Source organism: Erpetoichthys calabaricus, chromosome 3 (assembly GCF_900747795.2).
Source record: "Erpetoichthys calabaricus chromosome 3, fErpCal1.3, whole genome shotgun sequence".
In the NCBI taxonomy this organism is placed as follows: domain Eukaryota; kingdom Metazoa; phylum Chordata; class Cladistia; order Polypteriformes; family Polypteridae; genus Erpetoichthys; species Erpetoichthys calabaricus.
This window is the reverse complement of record NC_041396.2, coordinates 221,845,153-221,871,337: the sequence shown is the minus strand read 5'-3', so window position 1 is coordinate 221,871,337 and position 26,185 is coordinate 221,845,153. Positions and strand designations below refer to the sequence as shown.

General features: G+C 38.5%; 1 protein-coding gene across 1 annotated transcript in view; it reads right to left on the bottom strand.

The window, feature by feature from the left end:
* The window catches only part of klhl32 (kelch-like family member 32), a 369,033-nt gene that overhangs the window by 178,925 nt on the left and 163,923 nt on the right, over positions 1-26,185 (bottom strand). Inside the window, exon 5 of the mRNA XM_028797833.2 lies at positions 18,983-19,081. Coding sequence (XP_028653666.1) covers positions 18,983-19,081 — 99 coding nt within the window. The remainder of the gene's footprint in view (positions 1-18,982; positions 19,082-26,185) is intronic.

The following is a 26,185-nucleotide window of genomic DNA, read 5'->3' as shown; positions in this document are numbered from 1 at the left end:
AAATGTAGTGATGCTCTTATGTTTTATTCAAATCTTACAGCTTATATAACAGAGAGCAAAATTCATTTTTATGTTATTTATTGTGGATTTCTGGAATAAAGTAATGTAACAGAGAATTCTCCTATATGCTTAATCCAATTCTGGGTATTAAATACAAATTAAAATTTTATGAAGTGAAATTTTTAAAAATGACATATAATTAAAACATATGACCAGTTTATTCTAGCCTTTCTCTCTATTGACAGTGTAGCAGGGATGCATGACAAACATCAGTTGCTTGGGCAAATATGTCACTCTAGAGATTGGAAGGCACAAAATCTCTAGAGGACAATATTAAGAGAAATGGCCACAAAAGAGGATATCATCCAGAAAATAAAAGAGACATAATGTCAAGATGTGGGATACTCACCATATGTCCTTCAAGCACTAAGGAGCTTCTAGCTCTTTAGGCCGGTCTTTTAGATTGCCACAGTGTGAGCACACAGAAGGTCTCAGAACTCTAACTTTTTTTATTCATTAACAGCATAGCTCCTTTTTACCAATAATATTTTTCTTGCAAGATAAACCTGGCTGACTGATAGAATTGCTTCTCAATACTCTTCATGGAAGAATTTCCTTCAAAAGCCGAACCACAACCCAAACCTGTGCAGCCATCTGGCACTTACTGCTGTCTTTTTGTTTCCAGCAACAGGAGTCACACATTTATTAGCTGCTACTATCTTCTAATGAATTCTTCAGTCAAAGACAGGTAGGTATCTCATGCTGCCAGTCATCAGCCTCTACCGGCAGACTTGCTGCACTCCTGGAAAGACTGCTTCCTGCTAGCTGGCATGCCACATTGTGGTTTTTCATGCACTCATGCTGTGCATTCCTCTGGAGAGAGGAAAAAAAAAAAGGCCGGGAGTTACTGCCAACATTACAGATGACAATGTGGTATAATAGCCCAGTTTGTGGCATCCAGTATCATGCAGTTTGCAGTCTGTCTCAGTTTATCAAGGTGAAATGACTTCAATGTATCAGTCTTTATAGCACCTTTTAGAGTCAGCACCGTCACAAAGAAATATTCCATTGCATGTTGGCATAAAAACACCAACTGACACAAAAATGTTTGTGAAAAGGGAAGATGGGTGCAATAAGGTTCATCAAACTACTTGAAGGAGTTAATTCTGTGCATGTTCATATTATAATTTTCTTCTCTGTTTTCCCTGATGTGAATCATAGTGGCACAGTGGTTAGCACTGTTTTTACAAAGCACCAGTGGACTGCACATTCTGTCTGTGTTTCTTGTACATTGGCTTCTTCCTTCCTCTCAGGTACAAGCACTGAAAGTGAGTTTGGATGTGACTGTGCATGTGTTATGGGATGGACTGTCATTTTGTCCAGGGTTAGCATCAGTATTGCTGGATTGTGTCCCCTTTTAACAAATCTTCTTCCTTCGGCTGCTCCCATTAGTGGTTGTCACAGCGGATCATCTTCTTCCATATATTTCTGTCCTCTACATCTTGCTCTGTTACACCCACCACCTGCATGTCCTCTCTCACCACATCCATAAACCTCTTCTTAGGCCTTTCTCTTTTCCTTTTTCCTGCTAGCTCTATCCTTAACATCCTTCTCCCAATATACCCAGCATCTCTCCACTGCACATGTCCAAACCAACACAATCTCGCCTCTATGACTTTGTCTCCCAACCGTCCAACTTGAGCTGACCCTCTTATGTACTCGTTCCTAATCCTGTCCATCCTTGTCACACTCAGTGTAACTCTGCCACCTCCAACTCTGTATCCTGATTTCTGGTCAGTGCCACCATCTCCAACCCATATAACATAGCTGGTCTCACTACCGTCCTGTAGACCTTCCCTTTCACTCTTGCTGATATCTGTCTGTCACAAATTACTCCTGACACTCTTCTCCAACCATTCCACCCTGTCTGCATTCTCTTTTTCACCTCTCTACCACAATCCCTGTTACTCTGTAGTGTTGATCCCAAGTATTTAAACTCATCCACCTTCACCAACTCTACTCCTTGCATCCTTACCATTCCACTGACCTCCCTCTCATTTACACACATGTATTCTGTCTTGTTCCTACTGACCTTCATTCCTCTCCCCTCTAGATCATATCTCCAACTCTCCAGGCTCTCCTTGACCTGCTCCCTACTCTCACTACAGATCATAATGTCATCAGCAAACATCATAGTCCATAGGGACTCCTGTCTAATTCTTTTTTCAACCAGTCCATCACCACTGCATATAAGAAAGGGATCAGAGCCAATCCCTGATGTAATCCCACCTCCAACTTGAATGCATCCGTCATTCCTATCGCAGACCTCACCACTGTCACACTTCCCTCGTATATATATCCTGTACAACTCTTACGTACTTCTCTGCCACTCCCGACTTCCTCATACAATACATTGCTCCTCTCGAGGCACCCTGTCATATGCTTTCTCCAGGTCCACAAAGACGCAATGCAACTTCTTCTGACCTTCTCTATACTTCTCCATCAATACTGTACATTAAAGAAAATATACATTAAATCTACGCAAATAAAGATATGTTAACCTTTAGGTATTTTAATGCATATGTTTAGCCAAAACATCCTCTCAAGGTCAGTCTTTCAGCAGAATGAATGGTGATCAATTGACAGAATCAAAACGTGCCCATACCATTACAGCTACAGGAATAAAGTGAGTCCTACTCTATTAATTTATGGTTCACTGGAAGTAATGCTACCCAGCATGGCCCTGCTCACCTCAATGAGAAGACACGATTCTTGGTGCATGAAGTTAATCGATGCATTCATCTGTACTTGAGCCATGTTAGTTCTTGAATATATTAATGCTTTGGGTACTAGTGGTTTGAATCAGCTTGAATTATTATAAGAAATTTAGCAGGATAAATGGGCCAAATGACTCCAACCAAGTCTCTGAGTGAGGTCAGCCTGCTAGGAATTATTCATCTTGGCCAGAAAACTTGTACTGTTTTGCCTTCTGAATGTGTAGGTGGTATCATCATCCATCCGAAACTGTAATTCATAAAAATGATAATCAAACTCTGCAATAAAACTGCCAAATAATGCCCAAGAAGCTGACACAATGATGACTTTTGGTGTAAGGGTGACTTATGTTACCAAGTTTATGGTAGGTTAAAAACATTCAGATGCCTCAAATGAGCAGTAGCAGGCACTGGCCACCAAGATCATGACTTATGGCATTGATATAATAAGTCCTCCTGGAAAGCATGACATCCCGCAGCCTCAAGCCTTAGGTTTGTGCCAAGGCTAAGGAGATGTGAACACAATGACCTTTAGGAAGGGTGGCATTATCTCAGCAACAGGAGTGCAGTGCCAGTCTGAGTCTGCTGCAAGAAGATTTACCCATAATCAGATCATAAATCAATGTGCTAAGGCAATAACCCACAAGCAAATAAAAAAGGGTCTGTGAGAAACTACTTATGTGTAATTTTTTATTACAAAGCCATATATCTTTTTAACAAATTAAACACCCTATTAGTAAAACAGCAACAGAGGGATGTTACCTAATAGAAATTATAAAAGTATCATAGGTTATGTAAGGCAGTCACATGAAAACAGGTTTCAAAATCTTCAAACAGAAGCTTCTGATGAAAGACATTACTGGTATGCCGTAAATTAAAATATTATTGTCGTTCACTTGGTCCTATTCATGTGTCTACTGTAGGTGCTCAAAATGTCGTCTTTCAGGGCATGTCCCTTACATACAAGTCCTTAACTAATGCTATTTAAGGACAAATTAATGTTCTTAAATGACATTAATATACCCCCAGTAGTGAGAGAACAATTTGCCATTACAATATCATTATTGGACATGCTTCTTGTTTAATAAGATGTATTTAATCCATAACCTAATGGCTGATACATAAAGGAACGGAGATGAACTCTGCAATTACTTTCATGCGAGTCTGTCACCTTATTTGTAAAACCTTTGAGTAATTTACATTCAAATAAGAACAAATGACCGATTTCACAATGCGGAGTGATAAATGACTGCTGCCTCAACAAGCAACACTGGATTCGGCCGCAAGTGAATGTGTTTTGCTGTAATCTGCTTTAAAATTACAACGTGCATTAGATAGTGTTAGGCAAATAAAGGTAATTTACTTCTGATTAGGCTGGTGGTCTCCATTATTAAACAAAATGAATAATTTTACATAGAGAGGGAGAGAGGGGAAGAGAAAGAAAAAAAAAAGAGCAATAGCTCTGAGAGATATAAATAGACAAATGGTGCCATCTACTGTCTGTGAATGTGTACTGCAGTATAAAATAACAGCTCATTCACAGTTGAATATTATTATTATTATTTGTGTTGTTATTAATAGTAGTTGCATTTACCAGACATCATTATGCAAAAGAGTTTACAGAAACAATTCATTATATACACAATATGTTTTCCTTTACTAATTTAAGTGGTTTTCAGAGTTATTTTCACCTAATTTTGCATATTGTAATCTTTCTAGTTACCCAATAAAAGATGTCATTTTGCTTAACTTCTTACCCCATCCATAATGGCTGACATGGTACAACACCCTAGTACTGCTATGAGTTAAAATTCCATGAGTTAAACTTTTAGTGTCAGAGCTTAAAAGAACATTTTAAAACAAAAATAAGAAGTCTTCTGATTCGTCAAACTATGAAATAACTGCCCTTGAGACTACTGCAGAAATTGTTTATTCCTCTAATGTTTTCAGTTTGTTAAAAGTTCTGAAAATTTGTTAGAAGTCTGCAACTAACCATCTATCTTTTTTCTTTGGAATTGTATTCAGTGTTACACATCTCTGTGGGAAAAACGCCAAAATATAAGACATCAAGTTACAATTATGTTTAATAATCAGATCGTGAATCTACAGTAGCAGAATGTAATTCTTAAAAGATCTATAGAATTAGTAAGTATTCAGCACATGAGAATGTGGAAAGTCAGTTTTTTTAAGTTTGAAGGTGTCTCAGTGCTCCTCTAAAAATGAATGGACTGTTATATTGTGTATAATATATCACCATCAGTTATCAAGTTGTGCCTTTCACACTAAAGAGTTTCAGAGTGATAAGATGAAGCCCATACGTTCTTAATGTTTTCACTGTATTGAGAAGAGATGTGGTTTTTATTTTTTGCTGTAAGATGACTTCCCAATATTCTTAATATTCTCAAAAGCCAGAAGGAGAGATGTAACATTGTAGGAAACTCCCATCCTATCACTAGGAATTGCACATCTTGAAAAGTTTAAGAAAAAAGACTACTTTTAAATTTAAATGACATATTTCTTAATGATCAGAATTATATATTTAAATAAAAATAGATGAAAATAACTCTGTGAAAACCACTTAAATCAGTAAAGGAAAACATATTGAGTATTGTGCCTGAAGAAGGGGCCTGAGTTGCCTCGAAAGCTTGCATATTGTAATCCTTCTAGTTAGCCAATAAAATATGTCATTTTGCTTGACTTCTTACCACATAACTTGTAGCAGAAAATAATAAAGGATGTATGCTTTTACTGACAGTGAACAAGAAGCGTTTTTTTACTTTTGTTCACCTTCATTTCATTGTCGAACACTCACGTGACAAAAGAAGGTATGAGTAAGGGTGAAACAGCATAGAGTATCATTTTTATTTATCATTTACTCATACCTTTCAATTGTTATTTTGTCAGTTGTCTGTTTATTCAACTAACATATTTAGGCAAATTAACAAAAACTGTAATAAAACTAATCAAGTTGTAAGTAGGTTTTCATCTGAGTTAAGGTAATTTTCATGATTTTACCAATTACACTTCTTTTCATTTTTAAGCCCTACATGATATCTGAATGTTGTTTTAAGGCTTCTGTGTTTGAAGAGTTAGTGATTTTTGGAGTCTTGGATTTATAAATAAAGAATAATAACAGTGCAGGTCACTCCACACTCCCAGTTGCTCTAGGGAGCGTCTTGAACCCCCCATCTTTAATAACTTAACCAAGGGATGAGCCAGGCAAATAAGGACACAAACAGCATAGCAAGAGGTAGGTGCATAAAGTGATTAGTGTTTTTAATTAAAATCAATCAAATAAACAGTGTCCAAAACAGTAAAGTGCAATCTTCCATAAATAAACAAATAATCAAAAACAAAAACAAAGTGATTATGGAGGTTAAAACTCAGACAAATAAATAATTCCTTTAAAAAACGAGGTTAAAACACTGTGTAGGAAGCTTCTCTTAAAAATACAGTCCTTGGTGCATCCCTTTTAAAACAAACATCTCAGCTTACCCCAAATGGGATCTTTTGCAGCCGAGGAGATGCCTAATTGGCAGTTCAGCCAACCTTTTCCACAAGGTTTGGGTTCCCATGGCTCCCAGCAGGGCTCCACACTAAAGCCAATTGCTCCTAGACTCAGGCCCCTGCAACCATTTGTGGCCCACGCAGGGCACAACGCTGAGCCTCCAAATCCCACTGCTAGTCTCCTGTCCCTGCGGTCTATGGCTCCCCAATAGGACAATATGCTGAGCCTTCCATTAACCATGCCGCCCCTGCTGTCTTTATCCCAGCTTTACACAGCATGTCACTCTAGCTCCCAGATCACACAGCTGGAGTGGCCCCCTGAGTGTCGACCACACACTCTCCAAAGGACTTTTCCAGCAGCTTGCCTTTTCGTTCTCTCTCTCTCTCGTACTGGCTCTCTCTACTTCTTTCCTTCCTTCCTTTCTCTCCATTCTTTAACCTCCATTTGGATTGCTGAAATATTTTTTTCCTCCTTTTCTGCCCCATGCAGGCTGTTCTTATACTCTACTACATAATTGGAGGAGCCACACCCTTCACAGCATCATTGAGGCAACTGACCAATCCGCCTGCCTCAGCACATGTGTTTTGCCTCGCTGGCCAGGTACCTCAATTAACTGCAGAGCAAAACACACTCACACACACCTGCCGCCCGCACCTTCCTGCAGCACGATTACTTATTTGAAACTAGTCACCTTTTGTTAAGCTGTGGACCTGCTATTCCACAGTAACTTTTGGACAACCACCATCAGTCCTCTCCATTATCTGAGAATCTGATGATTATCTGAGAATGTGAAGATTTTATGCATGAAGTACTGTTATACATGTTTAAATAATCAGTCGTCTGGGGTATGGGAATGGGTTAATCCATTTTACAGTAATTCTTATGGGAAAATGGTTTCTGAATCACCTTTATGAAGAAATTCTGTTCTACAACCGGGGTTCCACTGTATATATGTATACACACACACACACACACACACATTTATATATGTACTAGGGAGCTCCGCCCCCTGCTCGCTTCGCTCGCCAACCCCTGGTGTTGGGAATGACAAAGATCGTGATGTATGAATGAGATATAGAATAGTGTGACGGTGTAGATGATGCAAATAGAAAGCAAACAATAAAGTGTGTGGCACAGTGTAAAGGTTTATTTGAAAATTTCTTTGTACACGCCGTTTAAGTGTAAAAGGTAATTCCAGCTCAGAACTTGTAAGGTCATTTAAGATGGTTATTGTTGTGATCAGAGTCAAGTTTGTCAGAGCTTAGAAAGAGTTGTGTCTCTCCAGGAAGTAATGGAATGACTTGGGTATTAATGTTTTCCACATTAATATTTTTTGGACATAATATAGTGCGTTGTGTTAAAAGGGGCATTTGGTCTAATGAGATTGCTGTTCCAAATCTCTCTGTAACTAAGTCGTCGCAGATAAAGGCTTGAGGAATTGTAATAATATGTGGCTGAAGTCCATCTGTATTGGTGAGTGTACCATCTCTCAGTTGTAATAAGCAATTGTTATGATCTGGTTCTGGACATCGTATCTTTTTTACTAACTGTATCTTTTGAAAGCAATGCCAATTGTCTGCGTATTTTAAGGTGCACTGAACAATAGCTGAGTGCATGGCATCTGGAAGAATAGCTAATCACTGTCTAAAATCTCCTCCTCATAAAAGTACCTTTCCTCCAAATCGAATATTATTATTCATAAACGTTTGTTCATGCCATTGAACATTCATCAATAAACAACATTTTTTCAAGACGGATGTCACGTGCAGTGCCACCGTTAATGTTCATAGTGGATTCCGATTTGTAGGATCTAATGCAGTTGATAAAGATTTTACTTTCAGGTACATCGTCAGTTATAAGCTTCTGTAGATATTCAGTATATGAATGTAAAGAAGGCAGTCTAATTTGACCCTTTTGACAACAACGTGTAAATGTGTAACTTGTATTGCCAGTTGTTTCTTCAGGGAAGTGAACTGAATGACAATGATTGCAAATGACATTCATTAATCCGAATGAATTTTCCTGGTGTATGTTTTCCTTGTGCCGTTTGAGAGGCGCGTTGTTGCATGTGTAGTATTTGGGACGTGTTGTTTTGGAGCTGTAATCCATTTGCCTGTGCTGTGTGAGAAGCCCGTTGTAGCCTTCGCTGCCATTAACGTATGTCTGAGACGAGAGGTGTTTCGTTTTGAATCCGTGCCTGTTGCGATGCAGCACTTTGATTGATAGTTTGCGTCATGTGGATCTAGGATGTAGATTTGTGCATATTAAATGAACTATTGTAGGATCTAATGCAGTTCATAAAGTTTTTACTTTTAGGTACATCGTTAGTTAGAAGCTTTAGTTGAGCTTTGCGTTTTTGGAGTCGAGTCATTTTTTCTTTTAGAAATATGGATAAGTAATAAGGAGTATTGCACTCACTGTTAATATGGAGCCTTTTCTGCGGTTGAACGGTTAATAGTGCCTTATTGTAATGAGATCCACCTATGCTGCATAGCCGTCTATTTTGTTGTTTCTTTCGTGTTCGTGTGTTTGTTCCTGTTATCATTTCCTTTTCGTTTTGTACCCGTGACCGTGTATTCATGACTTGTTTCTTTCTCAGCATGCGAAATATGGATAAGTAATAAGGAGGATCGCAGTCACTGTTAATATGTTTCCTTTTCTGCAGTTGAATGGTTAATAGTGCTTTATTGTAAGGAGATCCACCAATGCTGACACCTATGCTGTCTAGTGTGAAGGTGTTGACGTTCACTTTAGAATATGTGGCTTTGGGTGTCAGTTCTTATGGATGTGTGTGTGTGTGTGTTGGGGGGGGGGGGGGGATCTTGAGGATTGTTGTCGCATGAGCGTCTTCTTTCTTTTTGTGTTCCTGTGTCTTGTTGAATCCCCCTGTTTGTGTGTGTCCCGTCCCTTGCTTGTGGGGTCTGTGGGGTGGTTTTGTGTTCTTTTTTTTGTGTTCCATGGGCTTGTTGAATCCCCCTCTTGGTGTGTGTCCCGTCCGGTGCCTGTAGGGGGGGGGGGGGGGGGGGGGGGGGGGGCGGGGGGGTGCCTTGCTGTGCAATGTGTTTCGTGCTTTGCCTGCGTTTCCTCATTTCTCCATTTTTCCTGTGCTCACTCCTTTTTTCTGTGGTCTTGTCCACCTCTCGCGGCCCCTCATCCGCCTCTCTCGCCCTCTTTTGTCCGCCTTTCTCGGCTCCTCAGCCGACTCTCGCGGACTCTTTTTGCGCCTGCGCAGTACGTCTTTTTGCAGCTACGGCCCATTGCCGGATGTGCCTGCGTCCATCATCCGGTTTAGCATTCTCGGTTAGTAATATGGATATGTACATACATTTTTTCCAGACTGCTTCATCCAGGGTGACTTACAAAGCCAAGTTATCGTATGTTATAAATGTTCACACAGTTTATAGATTTTCTTTTGTCTTCTGCAGTTGGTGCACAAGCTAAATGACTTTTTCATGGTCACACAGCATGGCAAAGGTAAAAATTGAACAAGCATCATTGTGATTTTTTTAAGTGTGGGTGTAAGCATAAATGTGCCCAGCAATAAACTGGCACTTTAAATTAGTTTCTGTCTGACGCTATCAGCACAGGTTCTGACTGCCTGTGACCTTTTAATAGAAAACAGGTTAAAAAATGAATAGATGGAGTACAATATATCTCCAAAAACATAAATCAAAACCAGTAAGCAGCTTTGGGAATTCTAAGGCAGCAATTATGGCAGATGTCAAAAAACATACCAGACTCGAATGTTTCTTTTCATTAATGATCTGTGGGTTAAACTTACTAGATACTGTAACACTGTAGTACTGCATCCAATTGCTTTATCTTCTGCTAATATACAATTTCTTCTATTGCTGGCAGAGTTCCACAAATGCTGTGCTCCACCAGAGAGCAGCACCATTTTTTTTTAAAATTGTATTGTCAAGTTTCTGTTCAGGTATTTGTGCAGCTTCTTGAATATGAATCACAAATATAAAGGACAGAATACAGTATTTTTGAGAACAGCTCATCTTCAACTAGAGAGACATTTACAGTTTGTTACTGCTAGCTGTACAATATAGAAATACTTAAAATAAAAGTTTCTATAATTTTTAAATTTCCTTCATTGATGACAACCAAAAATCCTCTGTATACATATGATAAAATATCTGAGATTAAATTACTAAGGTGAAAGAAGTAAGATAATATTACACAAGATATGACTCCGGTCTTCTCTGAATTAATCAATTGTAGATGGTATTGGGGTAAATTAATCAAAAAGTCAAGACAAGTCAATTTATTATTGTATGGTGGACTTTGCAGGCTCAGCTAAAGCTGTTTTAGGCATTGAGATTACTGCTGCTCCCAAGTTGTGGATCTCTGTGGTAAAAGAAAGCCAGTAAAACAACAATGAATTTTTAAAAGCGGCACAATAACACAGCAGTAAGCACTTGCTATGTAACAGTCAAGACTCTAAGATATGAAAGTGTTTCATTTTAATGTGAGGATACACAATATCCAGCATGATATACAACCTCATCACTGCTGAACTATGTGTTTTGTTAATTGTTAATAAGCAAACAGCCAGATTTTCAGATCAAAAGTTCTTTCCAAAAATTACTAGACACAGATAAAATATACAAACTGTAATGAAAAAAACATTTTGAGAGAGGATACTATTAAGTATTTTAATTGTGCTCCAATGTAGGGCTTTCACTAAAGGTCATATTTTAGAAGCCTAGCAAAAACAATTCAGAATATGCAGGACACAGAGCAGCACTGCAGTGGTACCCAAGGATTCTCTGAAAGATTCTCCGAAGAGACACAGTACCAAAGGAGTTCAGTCTTCATCTCAGTTCACTCACTGGATAGTGTCCATGTCTCACAGTCATATAGCAAAACAGGAAGCACCAGGACTCTAAAGACTTGGACTTTCGTCCCTTTGCAAAGATATCGTGAGTGCCACACAACCCTTTCCAGCGACCTCATGACCTCCCATGTTCTCCCAATTCATCTACTGACTTCATGGGAAGAGTCACCAGAGACATGAATGTCACTGCCGAAGTAAATAAATCTCTCGACAAGTTCATTTCTCTTTCTGTAGTCAGACACACTGCTGATGGCTGTGCCCAAGAGGTCATTAAAGGCCTAGATCTTGGTTTTTATTCAGGACACTCGCAAGTGTTGCAAGCCCAGACACTCAGACTCCTTGCTCAGTCTCTCGAAAGCCTCAATCAGAGCCTTCATTGACTCCACAAAGATCACAGCATTGTTGGCAAAGTCAAGACCAGTGAATCTTTCTTCACCAACAGATGCCTTACAGCTGCAGGACCCCACAGCACTGTCCAACACCCAGTCCATGCATGCATTGAACTGTGTAGGAGCAAGAACACACCCTTGACAAACCCCAGAATCAACTGGGAAAAATGCAGAGATTCTGCCTCCACTCTGTGCAACACTCAGTACCAGTGTACAGACCGGCCACGATATCCAACAACTTTGGGGAGATGCCACAAAGTCTCAGGATGTCCCACTGGGCAGCTCAATCGAGTCGAAATGCTTTATGAAAATTAACAAAGGCTGCAAAGAAACTCTGCTGATATTCACGTTTGTGCTCCATGAGAACCCTCAGTGCCAGGATGCGGTCGATGGTAGCCTTCTTAGGTTTAAAACCAGACTGCTCCAGTCACTGGTAGGTGAACAAGTGATCATGGATCCTATTGAGAATGACTCTAGTAAGGACCTTACCTAGCACCGAGAGCAGTGTTATCCCAATGTAGTTGCTGCAATCAGGCGATCACCCTTCCCTTTCCAGAAAGGGACAACAAGTCCCGTTTCCAGTCACTTGGGATGATGCCTGTCTCCCAGATGGAAGCAAAGATTGCTTGCAGCTTTACCACCATCCTTCACCCATTCAACTTGGATACCACAGATCCCTGCAGCCTTCTCTACCTTCAGCTGGTTCACCACCTGTGCAATCTCACTGAGATACATCACAGTAGTGTATGCTGATTTAGACTAATAATATAAATCAAAGGGTCTTATTTTTTATTGATCCAGTATGTATAGCAAGGTGTGGACAGAAAGGCATTCCTGCCTGGTTGATTAATGGTATCTTTCCTGGTTAGGAGGTCATTGGAATGGAAGGATAGAGGAAGAAAGCCTCACAAAGGCAAGTATTCCCCCAATGTGCTGAGTGGTGGCATCTCTATGATATGACTCCTGGTTGGACACCCACAGGGCTGAAAGGGAACCATAATTGTAGTTGTGGTGGACAGCCCTGATGGGGTCTGTGGATGTCACTAGAGGGAGCTGTCCAGGACTACATCCCCTGTTATGAGAAGCCCTGCCTGACATGGAAGTGCCTCCAGGGAGCAATCTTGCTGCTTCACCTTCCCCAATTGAGTCAGTCAGATGTGGAGTTGGGCAAAGGTGTGGATGACAAAATAAAAGATAAAGAAAAAAATCATTGGTGTTTCTGGAAGAAATAAGGAGAATGTTTAAAATCGAGAAGCCTTGTAGGAAGCTATTTGTTCAATAAAAGACTACATTAACCCGGGACCATGCTTGTAGTAATTGTGCTAAGGGTTTGGGGCTGTGAGACTCCTCTAGTGCCAAGCTAACTGCACTAAAGATAGAAGTTGGTTGTTCAATGAAATGTTTGTGTAGCCCATCTAGCGATGTTCTGTGTGGTCTCTGTTGCCTTTTTTATACTGTGATTTTGAGAACCTTAAGTGGCTCTATTTAATTCTCTTCAAATATTTCCATCAGTTCTAAAAGCATTTGCCACTTTCCAATTTTCTCTACTATTGAAATTTTTTGACGTTGAATGGAATCTGAGTGAACACATAGCACCTATTTTTTTTAACATATTTAATTTACCTAATGAATGCTGCTATGCAACATCAACCAGTAATGTCCAAAAAAGTGATTGCCCCCTAGCAAAATCAAGCAAACAAAAAAGTTATTTAGAGTCAGCTGATCGAACACATTCTTAAGCCTTGTTCAATATAAACCTCACAAGTTTGACCCTCACCATCAGGGTCCAGGGTTTAGAGTGCAAAGATTCACTAAGCAAAAATGTTATAATAATAGGAAAGCCCTGAAGTGACTGGGAAAAAAATTATTATATATTAGTCTGGAAAGGGTCACAAAGCCACCTCACAGACTTTGGGAATCAAGTGAACTACAATAACAGCAAAATAGAAAACAAATTGAACAGTAAGGACTCTTCCTATGAATGGCTATCCTGCCAAAATTACTCCAAACTTTTAATATGAAATTATTATCTAGGAAATCCATAACAAAGGATCCAAAAAACAACACCTAAGAACTGCAAGGTTATGATTTCACAATTAGAAAGACAGTTGGAAAAAATGAGTTTCATTAGGAAGTAACAAGGCAGAAACCATTACAAACCAAGAAAACCATAAATGCTCATATTTCATTTGTCAGCAAGAACCTAGATGATTCCCAAAGTCTGGGGGAAATATCCTATGGGCAGATGAGAAGCATTTCACAATAAGTTCATACCAAAAGTTAAAAATGCTGTGGGTAGTGGAATGGTGTGGGGAATTTTGTAGGGCACCATAGTTAGAAAAAGAGCAATAAACAGCTCAGAAGTTTCATCTGTAGAGCTAGGGTCAAACCACTGAGTCAGTGCATCAGCCACACACACTATGACTCCGGCCTAAAGCAATGACAAAAAAATAAGCCCATCACAACTGCTAATGATTTAGACATTCTGTGGTTTATAAGTAAGAAAAAAAAAATGAAAGGAGAAATAGTGCCATCCAGCTAATGGATTCACTGTTACCATTCTAACGTAAAAGCACATAATTATCAAATTCCCATATTATAATTTCTCTCTGTGAGAGAAAGATTATTATAAAAAAATATGCACAGAGATGAGACCTGTGTGTATTAGCAGACCATTATGAGAAACCTGCCAAGGCTCTGTTATCCAAATCAGGCACCTTTACCTCAAAGGGGGAGGAAGGATCTGGAGGCTTATTAAAGGCAAAGGTATAATTTCTTATAAATATAATATAGATGAAATAAAAATGTGGAAAAGCAAAAACATATAACATAGGGGAAAACAACATATACAAATTAAAAGAAACCACAAAGCCATGCAAATAGAAGTGTAATGTACTGTACATGTTGTGAAGGACAGCCAGGTCCCATGCCCGGCAGGGACGCCCCTGCTGCACCTGTTCCGGGGGAGCCACCCTGGGCAGCTCAATACCTCCCCCGGGACGCTTGGTGGCAGCCTCCCTGGCGGACGGTGATCCCCCAGCCTAGCACATGGCTCCAGGGGAGATGGAGTCCTCCACAGCCTGGTTGGGGGCTCGGATGGCCGCTAGGGGGAGCTGCATGGAGTCTGCAGCCCAGCTGGTCGAATCTTCAGCCCCACCTGGAAATGCAATTAGAACCAGGTGGTCAAGCACCTGGAATGCTTCCGGGTGGGTTATAAAAAGGGCCAGCCAACACCACTCAGAGAGCCAGGGTCGGGAGGAGGAGGAGGAGGAGGACTACGCTTGCGGAGGAGTGGTGGGAGAGGAGAAAAGATTGTTGTTGTGTGGAAAAGAGTGCTTTTGGGACTGTGTATTGCCTGTGGGTCACGGGGAAGACATGCGCCCATGGGTGAAGAAGAAAAATAAAAAGTCCGTGTTTTATACGTGTCTCTGTTTCCTTCTGTGCTGGGTCAGGCGCCTTTATAGCGCCTTTTCTACAATGTTAAAATTAAAAATCTGACAATATTAGTAGGTATTTGTATAATGTCTTTGTTTATACTGTTTTATCACATGTATTAATGATTAATTGTACAAACAGGTACACCTCTTTATTTGTACAAATGCTTGCTACTCAAATGGATTACATAGCTGGTATTCACAGCAATATTAACACAAGACAAGACACGTGTACTATTATCATCGTTTGCTTTTATATTTTTTCTCAACCTTTCAGGTTTTTCTGGACAGTTTCTTTACTGTTATTGAGGTTTATGAAATGCAGAATCTAAATATCACAATATTTCTTAAAAATGTACTTGATATACTGTAGTTGAAATATTTTCATATTTTTTAGTCATGTACTGTTGATTTTCTAGTCTCTGTTCTGTCTCAAGTTGCTATAGCGTTGCAAGGGTTGGAGTTTGAAGCCCATGACATCATCAATGTGTTAGTTTGAAGGTTGCTGCAATTACTTCCTAAATAATCGGAGTTTACAGTAGAGACAAAAGAAATCGCTGTGCATATGAATTTTGGCTGTCGTTTCTGGCAAAAGGCTTCAGCTTTGTTTTTTCTGACTTTCAGTTCTGTTTTTTTTGGCTTTGGTGAAAGATCTTTCTGACTTGCATTTAATAAACAAATTTGGCTACATCATACAGTATCTTATCAGTAACTAAGGCGGAGTGGTGGCTCTGAGGCTAGGGATCTGCACTGGCAATTGGAAGGTTGCCGGTTTGAATCCCATAAGTGCCAATAGGAACTCTGCTCTGTTGGGCCCTTGAGCAAGGCCCTTAACCTGCAATTGCTGAGTGCTTTGAGTAGTGAGAAAAAGCGCTATATAAATGCAAAGAATTATTATCTTCTGGTACTTTCTCATTAAAATATCATTAATAATAATATTACTGAATTATTATTATTTCTCTTTCTTTTGAGATACCTTGATTTCCTGTTCTTTTCTTTTGTTTTTGAACATGTAATTTAGTTAATTTTTCAGAATAAAAGAAGTGTTGTTTTGGACAAGGGGTTTTGACAGTTTCCCTTCCTCATTTCTGAATTTGCTTTTTTTAAAAAAAGATTCTTGCTTAGGATCTATAAAGGTTAGAAATCCTCCCTCTTTGTTTCTTAGCCAGCCTGATGCCTGGGTTAAAGGCGCTGGGCTCCATTTTGAAACCGAAGACGTCTTGAGGTCTCACCAGGAGTGAAGCCTTCATTTTGAGTGTTGAAGAGCCAGGTTCATGTTAACACTATGTGACCACGTTTTAAAATCCCTAAGAAAAAAAACACACTACTATCACCACAAGAATTTTTTTTTGTTTATATTCAGAATCTTGGAAAACCAAGATACTATTTCGAATATTTTAAAGGAATAATGCAATCAACTCACTCTTTAACCATATACATCCTAAAGGGGGTGTGTTGCTCAACATTAGAAGGAAAATTGTTCATTTAAACAAAATCACTTCTGTTTAAGTCTTCAAAATTCCTTGCTCTACAACTCTTATAAAATTCCTTTTCATAATAAATAAGGTGTTTATTTTAAGATTTCTGTCAACTGTTATACACACAATAGTGATCACTTACATTATTTGAAAAAACAACAACTGAATATGTATGTGGATTTTTTTTCAAGCCTCAAATTTCAAAGTGTAGAATAATTTGGACATTTAAAGCGACCCAGGAAAGATTCACTGCATAGGAGAAACATTGTAGAGTCTATATGAGTGCAGTTTACATTTACCTTAATCACTATTACTGATTCAGTTAGCTCAAAGTGTTTAATGGGTTTGATTCCAACATTTATCTTTAGTTAACTTTCTCTCAACAGGACAGTGTTGGTCTGCTTCTGGAATTCCAGTTCCCAACCACATTTCAAAGTCTTCTGTGTTCTGTTATTGCTTGTGGCATGATGTGACTTATTTTACCCTGACAGACTCACGTATACTCCGGGATTTTTCTCCTGTAACCAGTTTTGTTGGGATGGGCTTCAGAAATTACCAGATTGATGTACAAACTGTAAAACAATTATAGAATATAATGTTTATTTAGCTAAACAAATAACTATCATTAGCAGGGATGTAATTTTTTTGTTATGATTAATGAGCTGGTAGCTGTTGCCCATTGTGCATTCCTTACAATTTTCTGCAAGAAAATGTGTGCAGGTATAACTTTAGATTTTTGTATTTTTGTGATGTCTGTCAGAGTGTTAGGTAGTTTCTGGATTATTGTAGATATGGCTGGGTGCTGAGAATTAAACACTGGGAAAATTTTCATCTATCTTAAAGCAGAGAAACATTCTGTGAAAACTGAATTACTGATTCATTTACTGTTTCAAATGTACCTTGAGGAATGTTATTTCAAATCGTATATTTTTCATATTTTTCTCTTTTATTTGTCTCTAGCTGCTCCTGATTGCAAAACAAATCAGCAATACAAGTTACCGAAACACCAGCAGAGTCACAAGCATGAGAAGTATCACATTATTACAACAGTGGCTTGCACAAACTCTACAGCACAAATGTATTTCTCCAGCTGCTTAAAGTCATACCAGGTAAGTTAAATGATTGCTGTAACCCCAAAAAGTGAAAAATGCAAAAAACCAAAACAGTTCTGGCATCAAGATTGCTAAATGGGATTCCATGGAGTTGCTAGTCTAATTGTAGATGGCTTGTGTTATCATTGACCACGCGCCCACCCCCTTCATTTCTTGGTTTGGGGTGTGTTGTACTTCTATCTCTAGCTTCCTTGGGTCATCATTATCTATTATTCCTGAATAATAGGGCTGAATTGGTCTTAGAGCAGATGGAAGTTCCTCTTCTCTGTTGCTCTAACATTAGATCGCAAAGAAAAACTTTAAAACTGATAATTAAATCTCTGAACAAACCTGAATGTTATAGCACGTGTACATTTGCTAAATTGTTGATTAAGTAACTTTACTGCCACTGCGAATGTTGACAAAAGATTACCAATCAACAATTTCTTTTGCATGTTCTTAGAAAGTTTTGTAACCATAAAAGAATGAAAACTAGTATGGGATAAAGAATGAGCTAGGAACACCCGTAAAAGAATCATGAGGGCAAATAGCATTACTGAAAGTTAAACATCAATTGTAGTCCCAGTGAACCAGTGACTTGTAGTTCACACTCACATAGGGGCTAATGCCCCAGAACCCATATATACACACCCCCTCTACCCCATATACCAATGCCAGTAGTTCGAAACTTTTACAGTAGCATCACAGATAAGGCATGAACTAATTTTGGGCAAAGCGACAAGAACCGTAATAAGGGATTACGGAGAAAACCACAAATCTTCAATTAAAAATTTCAGGGACATACTGCAGATATTAAAAACACACAAGCAGAACACCTGTGACCATTTTCAAATAACTTAATAATACAGTGTGTGCAGACCAGCAGGCCAATATGTTAATGGTCCAGTTTATCTTGAATAATAACAGTCACTACCAAAAAAAAAACACAAATCACTTGCTAAAGCCTAAAGAAACAAGAAGAGCTTAAGGCAAACAGTATATTTTAGCATAAAGCTTAAGGGAAAAAAAGTTTAGAAATGCTATAATAACAAATGCAACTACACAATAATCAATTTTCCACATCTTTGCTTTTTCGATCAGGTCTATGGAGTGCCTATCACAGCTATAACTGATTTAAAGAAGGAACTGACTCTTGATGAAGTATCAGCCCATCATTGGTTACTTCAGCCATAGTCTGTGAATGTCTGTGGGAGGAAACCCACATGAACTTAGGAAGTGAAGGTGAACAGCACATGGTAGGCACCCTAGAAGGAATCAAAGTTCTGCATGGTGGCAACCACACACTGTCTTCCACCATGCTGTACTTTTTAATATGTTTCTGTTAGCTGCCTATGATATTTGTTTATGAGAATTATAATCAGTTAATAAGTATTTCATAATTTTCACAGATAGTCACACCATATCATATATAGTCATATTAAACATTAAAGTTAATACTGACCTGGACAAGGTAGTGTGAACACAGGCCAAGGAGCTCCAGAAGCTGAAGATGACTACCTGCAGCCAGAACATCTTGTATAACACCAGGCTCCAATAAGATCTAAGACAAATACAAAAAGTTACTATAGCTTCAAGAATGAATGTCCAGTAACTAAACTTCTAAAGACAGGCAATGGCTCAGCAAGTTATCTCACTTGCATAGCTTCTCTGGTTTTTGAAAACCTAATGCAATTCTACTCAAGTAGTTGTTTCAAATGTGTCTCAAATGCTATCTTCATGTGCTATAGTAATTTTCTGAGTTACTACTTGTCATGTCACACCATTCTGCAAACACAAACTTCCAAATGGTGTTTTGGGAGAAATGCTGGGTTTGTGAAAATAAAATGTAAGCTAATCAAATTAAGCAAATATAACATCACTCCAAATGTAACGTGACTACTAAAATGTCTTTTCTGGCAGAGTGTATTCTTTTATAAGAGATGCATCATAATTCAACAAACTGGGATAGAATTCTTTTTTCCAAATTGTCCTACTGTGAGCAACAACTTAAGTTCTCACTATAAAATTTGTGTTTCTTGACTGTGCCATAGCACATTAATGCACTATTCACTTCTGCTTAAAAGATGTGATTCAATGAGAAATTGCAGCAGCTATGAGTTCAAAATGGACTGCCTAAGACATGCTTTAAATAATATAACAGGTAAAAATCTCTTGTAGGGTGTAGCTACTTCAATACACTTGTGGTCCATTCAAATTGCAGATCCTATACAGTTAATTACTGCAGTTTTGGTTAAGATCTCTTTACAGCCATACACATACTATACAGTTTCCCTCATATACAGTACATACCTGTATTTCATGTTACAGTCAGCGATAAAGCAGTTGCAGAATATTCAGAGATACATATGTCCACCATATGATAACGCTTAAGCTACATTAAACAGCAGTTGATGCAAAGTGGTTCACTGAAGAGTCTTTTATAAGGCTCTACACTACGATTATGGACATTACTCATGCGTGAAATTAATCCTGCTGAATTCAGCATAATACTCCCAGGATACCCTGCCATTATCACCCTTCCCGTAATAATGTAGACCACAGGCAGACGTAGTGATACTGTATGCAGTAGAAGAGGGATAAGCCAGACAAAGACTAATTCCAATATCTGAATTTACAGTTTTCTGTTAGAATGAGATTTCCTACAGAGAATGAGCAGAGCTCTTGATTGCATACTGTAGACAGATTTAACAGCAATACAGTTTCATGGAAGTATGTCTCAACATACATAAAATTAAAAGCAATGGGGAAGCATATTAAGTTATGGACATAACAAACAGGATGGCCTCTTTAAGAAGGAATGTTCAAGCCCTTAATACTTAATGCCATCTTGGGGCAAATATGCATTGGCAATTTCTTTTACCTTTCAATTCAGAGGCTAAAATCTGTATGGCAAAGATCAAATACCCACCAAAAACCAGAAATGAATGTATCATGCTTTATGAATTAATGAGTTATGGATGTGTCCCTTTGATTAACATCTAGACCTGAAGTGGGATGAGTTCAGGAAGATATGCCTATTTTGATTCAAGATCTCACACTTTAGCTTATATTGGTGTGAGTACATTAATAGAACACCTATGCTGCCTATTAACAGTTTTCCTGTGTTCATGCAAGCTTATATTATAGGCTGGTTTGAGTTTTGCTTATGTAATAATCACGTTTTTATTAATTTGTTGGTACTGAATAACTATAGTAGATTTTTTCTCAGGGTTTTTACCTCAAGGTTTTAGGGACCTGAACATAATTAAACAAGCGGAGACAGGGGGAAGGGGTACATCAGGTAAGCTAATTTCTATTTTCTATTAAATAAGATGGGGTTATGATGGATGATGGATGCCTCTTTCTAAATCAAGTGGTAAACTGGTGTAAAAAACTACCTCACTCTGAATGTAAAAAAGATCAAAGAAATTATATTTAATTTTAAGAGACAGAAATCTGTATGTTCACCCATTGTTATTTTGGGGGAGGAGGTAGAAATAGTGTATGAATATACAGTAAATACTTAGGAACTAACTTAGATAACAATCTTAAGTGGAATGCAAATAAAAAAAAAATATTCTCTAAATGCAATCAGCGTTTACTTCTCCTCTGTAAAGTCAAACTATTTAAAGTAGACAAGGACCTCATGTTGTCCTTTTATCACTATATGACTCAGTCTGTTATCACTTTCAGTTTCATTGCCTGGTTTAGTGGTCTAGCAAACCAAAATTTAAAAAAAGCTCCAGCAGATTATTAAGCATGCAGGTTAAAGTTATTGGGACTGATGTAGATGATCTGGCTAGTATGTGTCAGAGGACAATGCTAAAAAAACGAAATAATCTCAACTGACGACAGACATCCATTACATCCATCCATTTTCCAGCCCGCTATATTCCTAACTACAGGGTCACGGGGGTCTGCTGGAGCCAATCCCAGCCAACACAGGGCCCAAGGCAGGAACCAATCCCGGGCAGGGTGCCAACCCACCGCAGGACACACACAAACACACCCACACACCAAGCACACACTAGGGCCAATTTAGAATCGCCAATCCACCTAACCTGCATGTCTTTGGACTGTGGGAGGAAACCAAAGCGCCCGGAGGAAACCCACGGAGACACAGGGAGAACATGCAAACTCCACGCAGGGAGGACCCGGGAAGCGAACCCAGGTCCCCAGATCTCCAAACTGTGAGGCAGCAGAGCTACCCACTGCGTCACCGTGCCGCCCCATCCATTACATGTCAGGAAGGATAGTCGCTTTGAAAACCCACACAAATCACTCCAGTAATTCCTTTCTTCCTAGTGCCATATGGCATTTTAATAAGGAATATTGGAGAAAATAATTAAGGTTTGCTATGTATCCAGTAACAATGATTGTGTAAATATGCACTATCAAATCGCCTTACCTTAACCTGTCTTGTCTCTATTTGTTTTGTTTCATTTCTTTCTGTCTTGTTATTAAATGCAACTGAGAAGGCAAATTTCATGTTTTCTTGTTTAAACATGACAAAATAAAGCAACCTTGAACCTTGAACCTTGGAGTTTGGTACCTTAATACATTCTTGCTTATCATGGTACAAGATAGTTGTGACATATTCCATGTTGGTCAAAATGCTAGAAAAACCTTCATTGTATACAGTATGTGTTAAATCTATTACTAGTACTCCTACTATCAGTTCATCACTATAGCAAAGCAAATGCAAAACAAGTTAGAAAATGTATGCATGGTGTAAAATTTAGGTGCATTGGAGGATTGTGCAGGCACTACAGTCCTCAAAGGACAAGTTCAGTTGGTGAGATCTAGAACCTTCACACACTATTTTAGGGTTTCGGGGACCAAAGGCTATCCTCACCAGGACAGGGAAAAAGGCTAAAAAACAGGCCTGGAGAGGACACTAGTCCATCACATGGACAACTTTTATTTACACACACACACACACACACGCACACACACACACATATACATAAACACACTCCAAAAATAAGCATTCCTTTCTTGTGAATGTCTGGCTGTCATAATTTTTATGAAATGGGATTTGCAAAGTAATTCAGTTTTGACAAATGTTACAGAATAACAGGTGAAAAAGAAACTTTATTACAGAGCCTGATCATTATGGAATATCGATCAGGTGACTGTGGCACTCTGATTGTAATTTATGAGGTGACATGAACACTTGTGTAGCCTGTATGCCCATACACAAAGCCTAACCCTAATTTGTTTAATGCTTGCTTTATCTCATCATAACCAGACAGGGATCAAGGCACAGGAAAAAGAAAGTCCATCAGGACTTTTGATAATGAAATATGTATATTACATTGTGGGGCTAGGGAATGGTGGGTTTCTCCATGGACTTTCATATGCACAGTTCTAAATATATTGTGAGGATGTTTGTTTTGGTGGAGCAATGTTTTGTTAGATGGGCAGCCTGTTAAAACCTGGACATTTTGATATTCTTCAGTTATTTATCGGGAATTTTATCACCCTAGTAAACTATACTGACAGTGAAATAGTGGATCATTATTATCTGCAAATAATGGTGTTGTGAATTTGTTTTAGTGTAAGGTTAATACCGAGTAAATGTTCATTCACTCTTGTACATAACATCGCACGTCATGGCTAGACAGCCTTTTGTTTTCCTTGCTTGCATTTTACACTTTTGCTAGGAATATTATTTATCTTGTAGAAGGCTCCTTCTCTGTAGAAACCCTTCAAAAAATGTTCTGATACCCGAAAATATCAGGTTGTCTTTGTATAACCCCAACCACCTTTTCCCCAAGAGCTCGTTAACACCTGAGCATTGTACATTTCCAGCGTTTGCTTGACATTTTTCAAGATTTTTATTGACATTTTGCAAGGGCTTTTCATTTCTTGCTAATTTTTAAAGTGTTTTTCAGCATTTTTCAATAAAGTATTTAGCAGTGAAAACATGATTGACTTCGTTTCCAGTCACCATTTTGTGTGTTGTGAGGTCATTGTTGTGTCTCCAAAATGTACTTTGGTGCTTTTTATACAATACTGAAAAGGAGGCATTCTCAGTGTCGTGAGGAGAAATATTTGTTGCGTTATTGCCACACAAATAAAACGTAGAGGAATGATTTTAATCACACTCTATTCTTGAACTTGTAGAAACGATATCGATGTATTTCAAAAGCAAATATCAAACATTATAAGCTTGATCCTTTTATTTTGTGCACGGTTCCCCAGGATTACGGGACCATCTGTCCATCAACGTCAAGGGACTGCTCTTAGCCCTATAAATACTGAGGGAACGCACATTTGCTGGCGGTTCAGTGTATGTGCTAGGTGTTCATGAATTCCCCTTCATTATTGCTTTGTGTGTTTTGTTTTTCTGCATTACCATTCATTTCAATGGAACAAGCATTTGGCTGGAAACCATCCCATAACTCCTGCTGCTAGGAGTTTTACAAACTGCTACTTTCTAAAATGTTTAGATGTAAATGGTATCATTAAAATAATGGCAATAAACTTTACAGGCAGTTTAGGAGGATTTTGATCTAGTGTTAAAATGCTAGGAAAATGTGGGAATGGACGCTAAGACACAAACTTCAGTAAAAAACACAGGAGCACCTCAGCTCATAAAGTAGTGACATTGTCTGCTTCATCATTTACATATCCTTGCTGTAGGTAGCAAAGAATATGTGGGGTTAGTCAAGAACCTTTACGTTAGTTATGGATTAAACTGACAACCTGTTATTTTCAATCTAAAGTGGATATCTGCTAGATTATGGAACATACTGCCCAAAAGGCAGGCCTTACACATGTTGATTAGGATGAGTTGACAGTAACACATGTTAGAAAAACATTTTATACTTAATTTACAATAAACATGTTTTTTGATTTGTAAAGAGGTGAAAAGATGCACACAGACACATAGTGAGCATTTAGTTCTGGCGCCGCCGAGAGTGGCAGCCTTTTCAGCAGCTCCGTGTATGACTGTATGTGTATGTGTACTTTCTACTTTTATTTTTTGTGAATTTCCCCTTGGGATTAATAAAGTATCTATCTATCTATCTATCTATCTATCTATCTATCTATCTATCTATCTATCTATCTATCTATCTATCTATCTATCTATCTATCTATCTATCTATCTATCAGCTCTACACACACAGTAACAAGAAGGTGCCTGGAGATGTGTGGCTTGTAGTAGTAACCTCTGAGATCCATTCTTCTCTGTCATTTAAGTCATTTACTTAAAAATAAAAACATATTCCAGTTTAGATCTTCATTGCATTGTATACATACTGTTACCCTTTTAATACCACAATGGTAAAAAGTAAGAGTTTAGAGTGGTCTGTTAATGATGCCATAACAAAGATCTACAAACACATATCTGGGAGTTGAGCAATCCTGAAATAAATTTTACCATGAGAATACTGATCCCATTTCTAACCCAGTTAAGTGAAGTCAACATCACAGAGTGAACAAACCAACAGTAGACAGGGCACCTATCCATTGCAGGGCCTATTCAAAGCCCCCAATTGACATAACACACATATATGTGGGAGGAAAATCAGAGGATAACTCAGAGTGCAAACTCGACTCATTTCATTTCTAACGAGAATTCACACTCGGACTCCATGAACAGCTCTAAGCACTAAACCATTCATTGCAAGAACTTTAACATTTAAATACAAACAGAAATCATAAAAGACTGCACTAAAATGTGTTATTTATAGAGCGTGCATCCTCCACATGCATACCCTCTTTCTGGTACTGGTGTATGTGTTATCTGATTTTTGGTACAAGTGATCAACAGGAAGTTATTTTGCCTCAAAGATCCCAAATGGGATGTTATCAAAGTCTCTAGTACAACAATATTGGTTGATAACATTTTATTTTGTGTGTATTTGTTATAAAAGCTAAAGGCACAAAGCACAGATGGATAATAATAATTGTTTACATTTATATAGCGCTTTTCTCACTACTCAAAGTGCTCTCCAGACAGGGAGGACCCAGGAAGTGAACCCACAATCTCCTTACTGCAAAGCAGCAGCACTACCACTGCGCCACCTGTGAGGTATATCCTTTAACTTGTGTTTGCACCTTGGCTTTACTTTTGTAGTGCTTTATTTAATGTGTTCTCTTCATAGTCCCTTTCTTTTGAAAAATGTTTCATTAAACTGTGCAGTGTTTATGTGCTTTCATATGCTAAATAAGAATAAATGAAACTGAAGTTTTCCTATAAATCTACCAAATAGCCAGGCTGAAACTATTTTTCTTAAATACAGTTTGTCAGTTTTTTAGAATGGTTGCAGTCTTCAATTATTAAAATATCCTCAATGAAAAGTGAACCCGTTATCTGCAAGCTGCCTCTCAAGTTCAGGTCCAGTCAACAAACCAGGACAGGGAATTTTAAGTCTACTGTTTGATTCAGTTTGCATGGCAGTTCTATTCTTAGACACTATATTAAATATCCATATAGTTTATTTTTTATTGTATGATAAACCAATGGCCTCAGGGTTAGCACTGCTAGAGTCCTGAATCCAAATCCTGAGCTTATGAAACTTTATGTAGAGTGTGCTCGATCTCCCTGTTTTTTGTTGGGTGTTTCACCCACATGTCAAAGATGTGCATGTTAACAGGTAGCGCTCTGGGTGTCTGAGTGTGCCCGGTGATGATCTGGTGCCCTGGCCAGTAC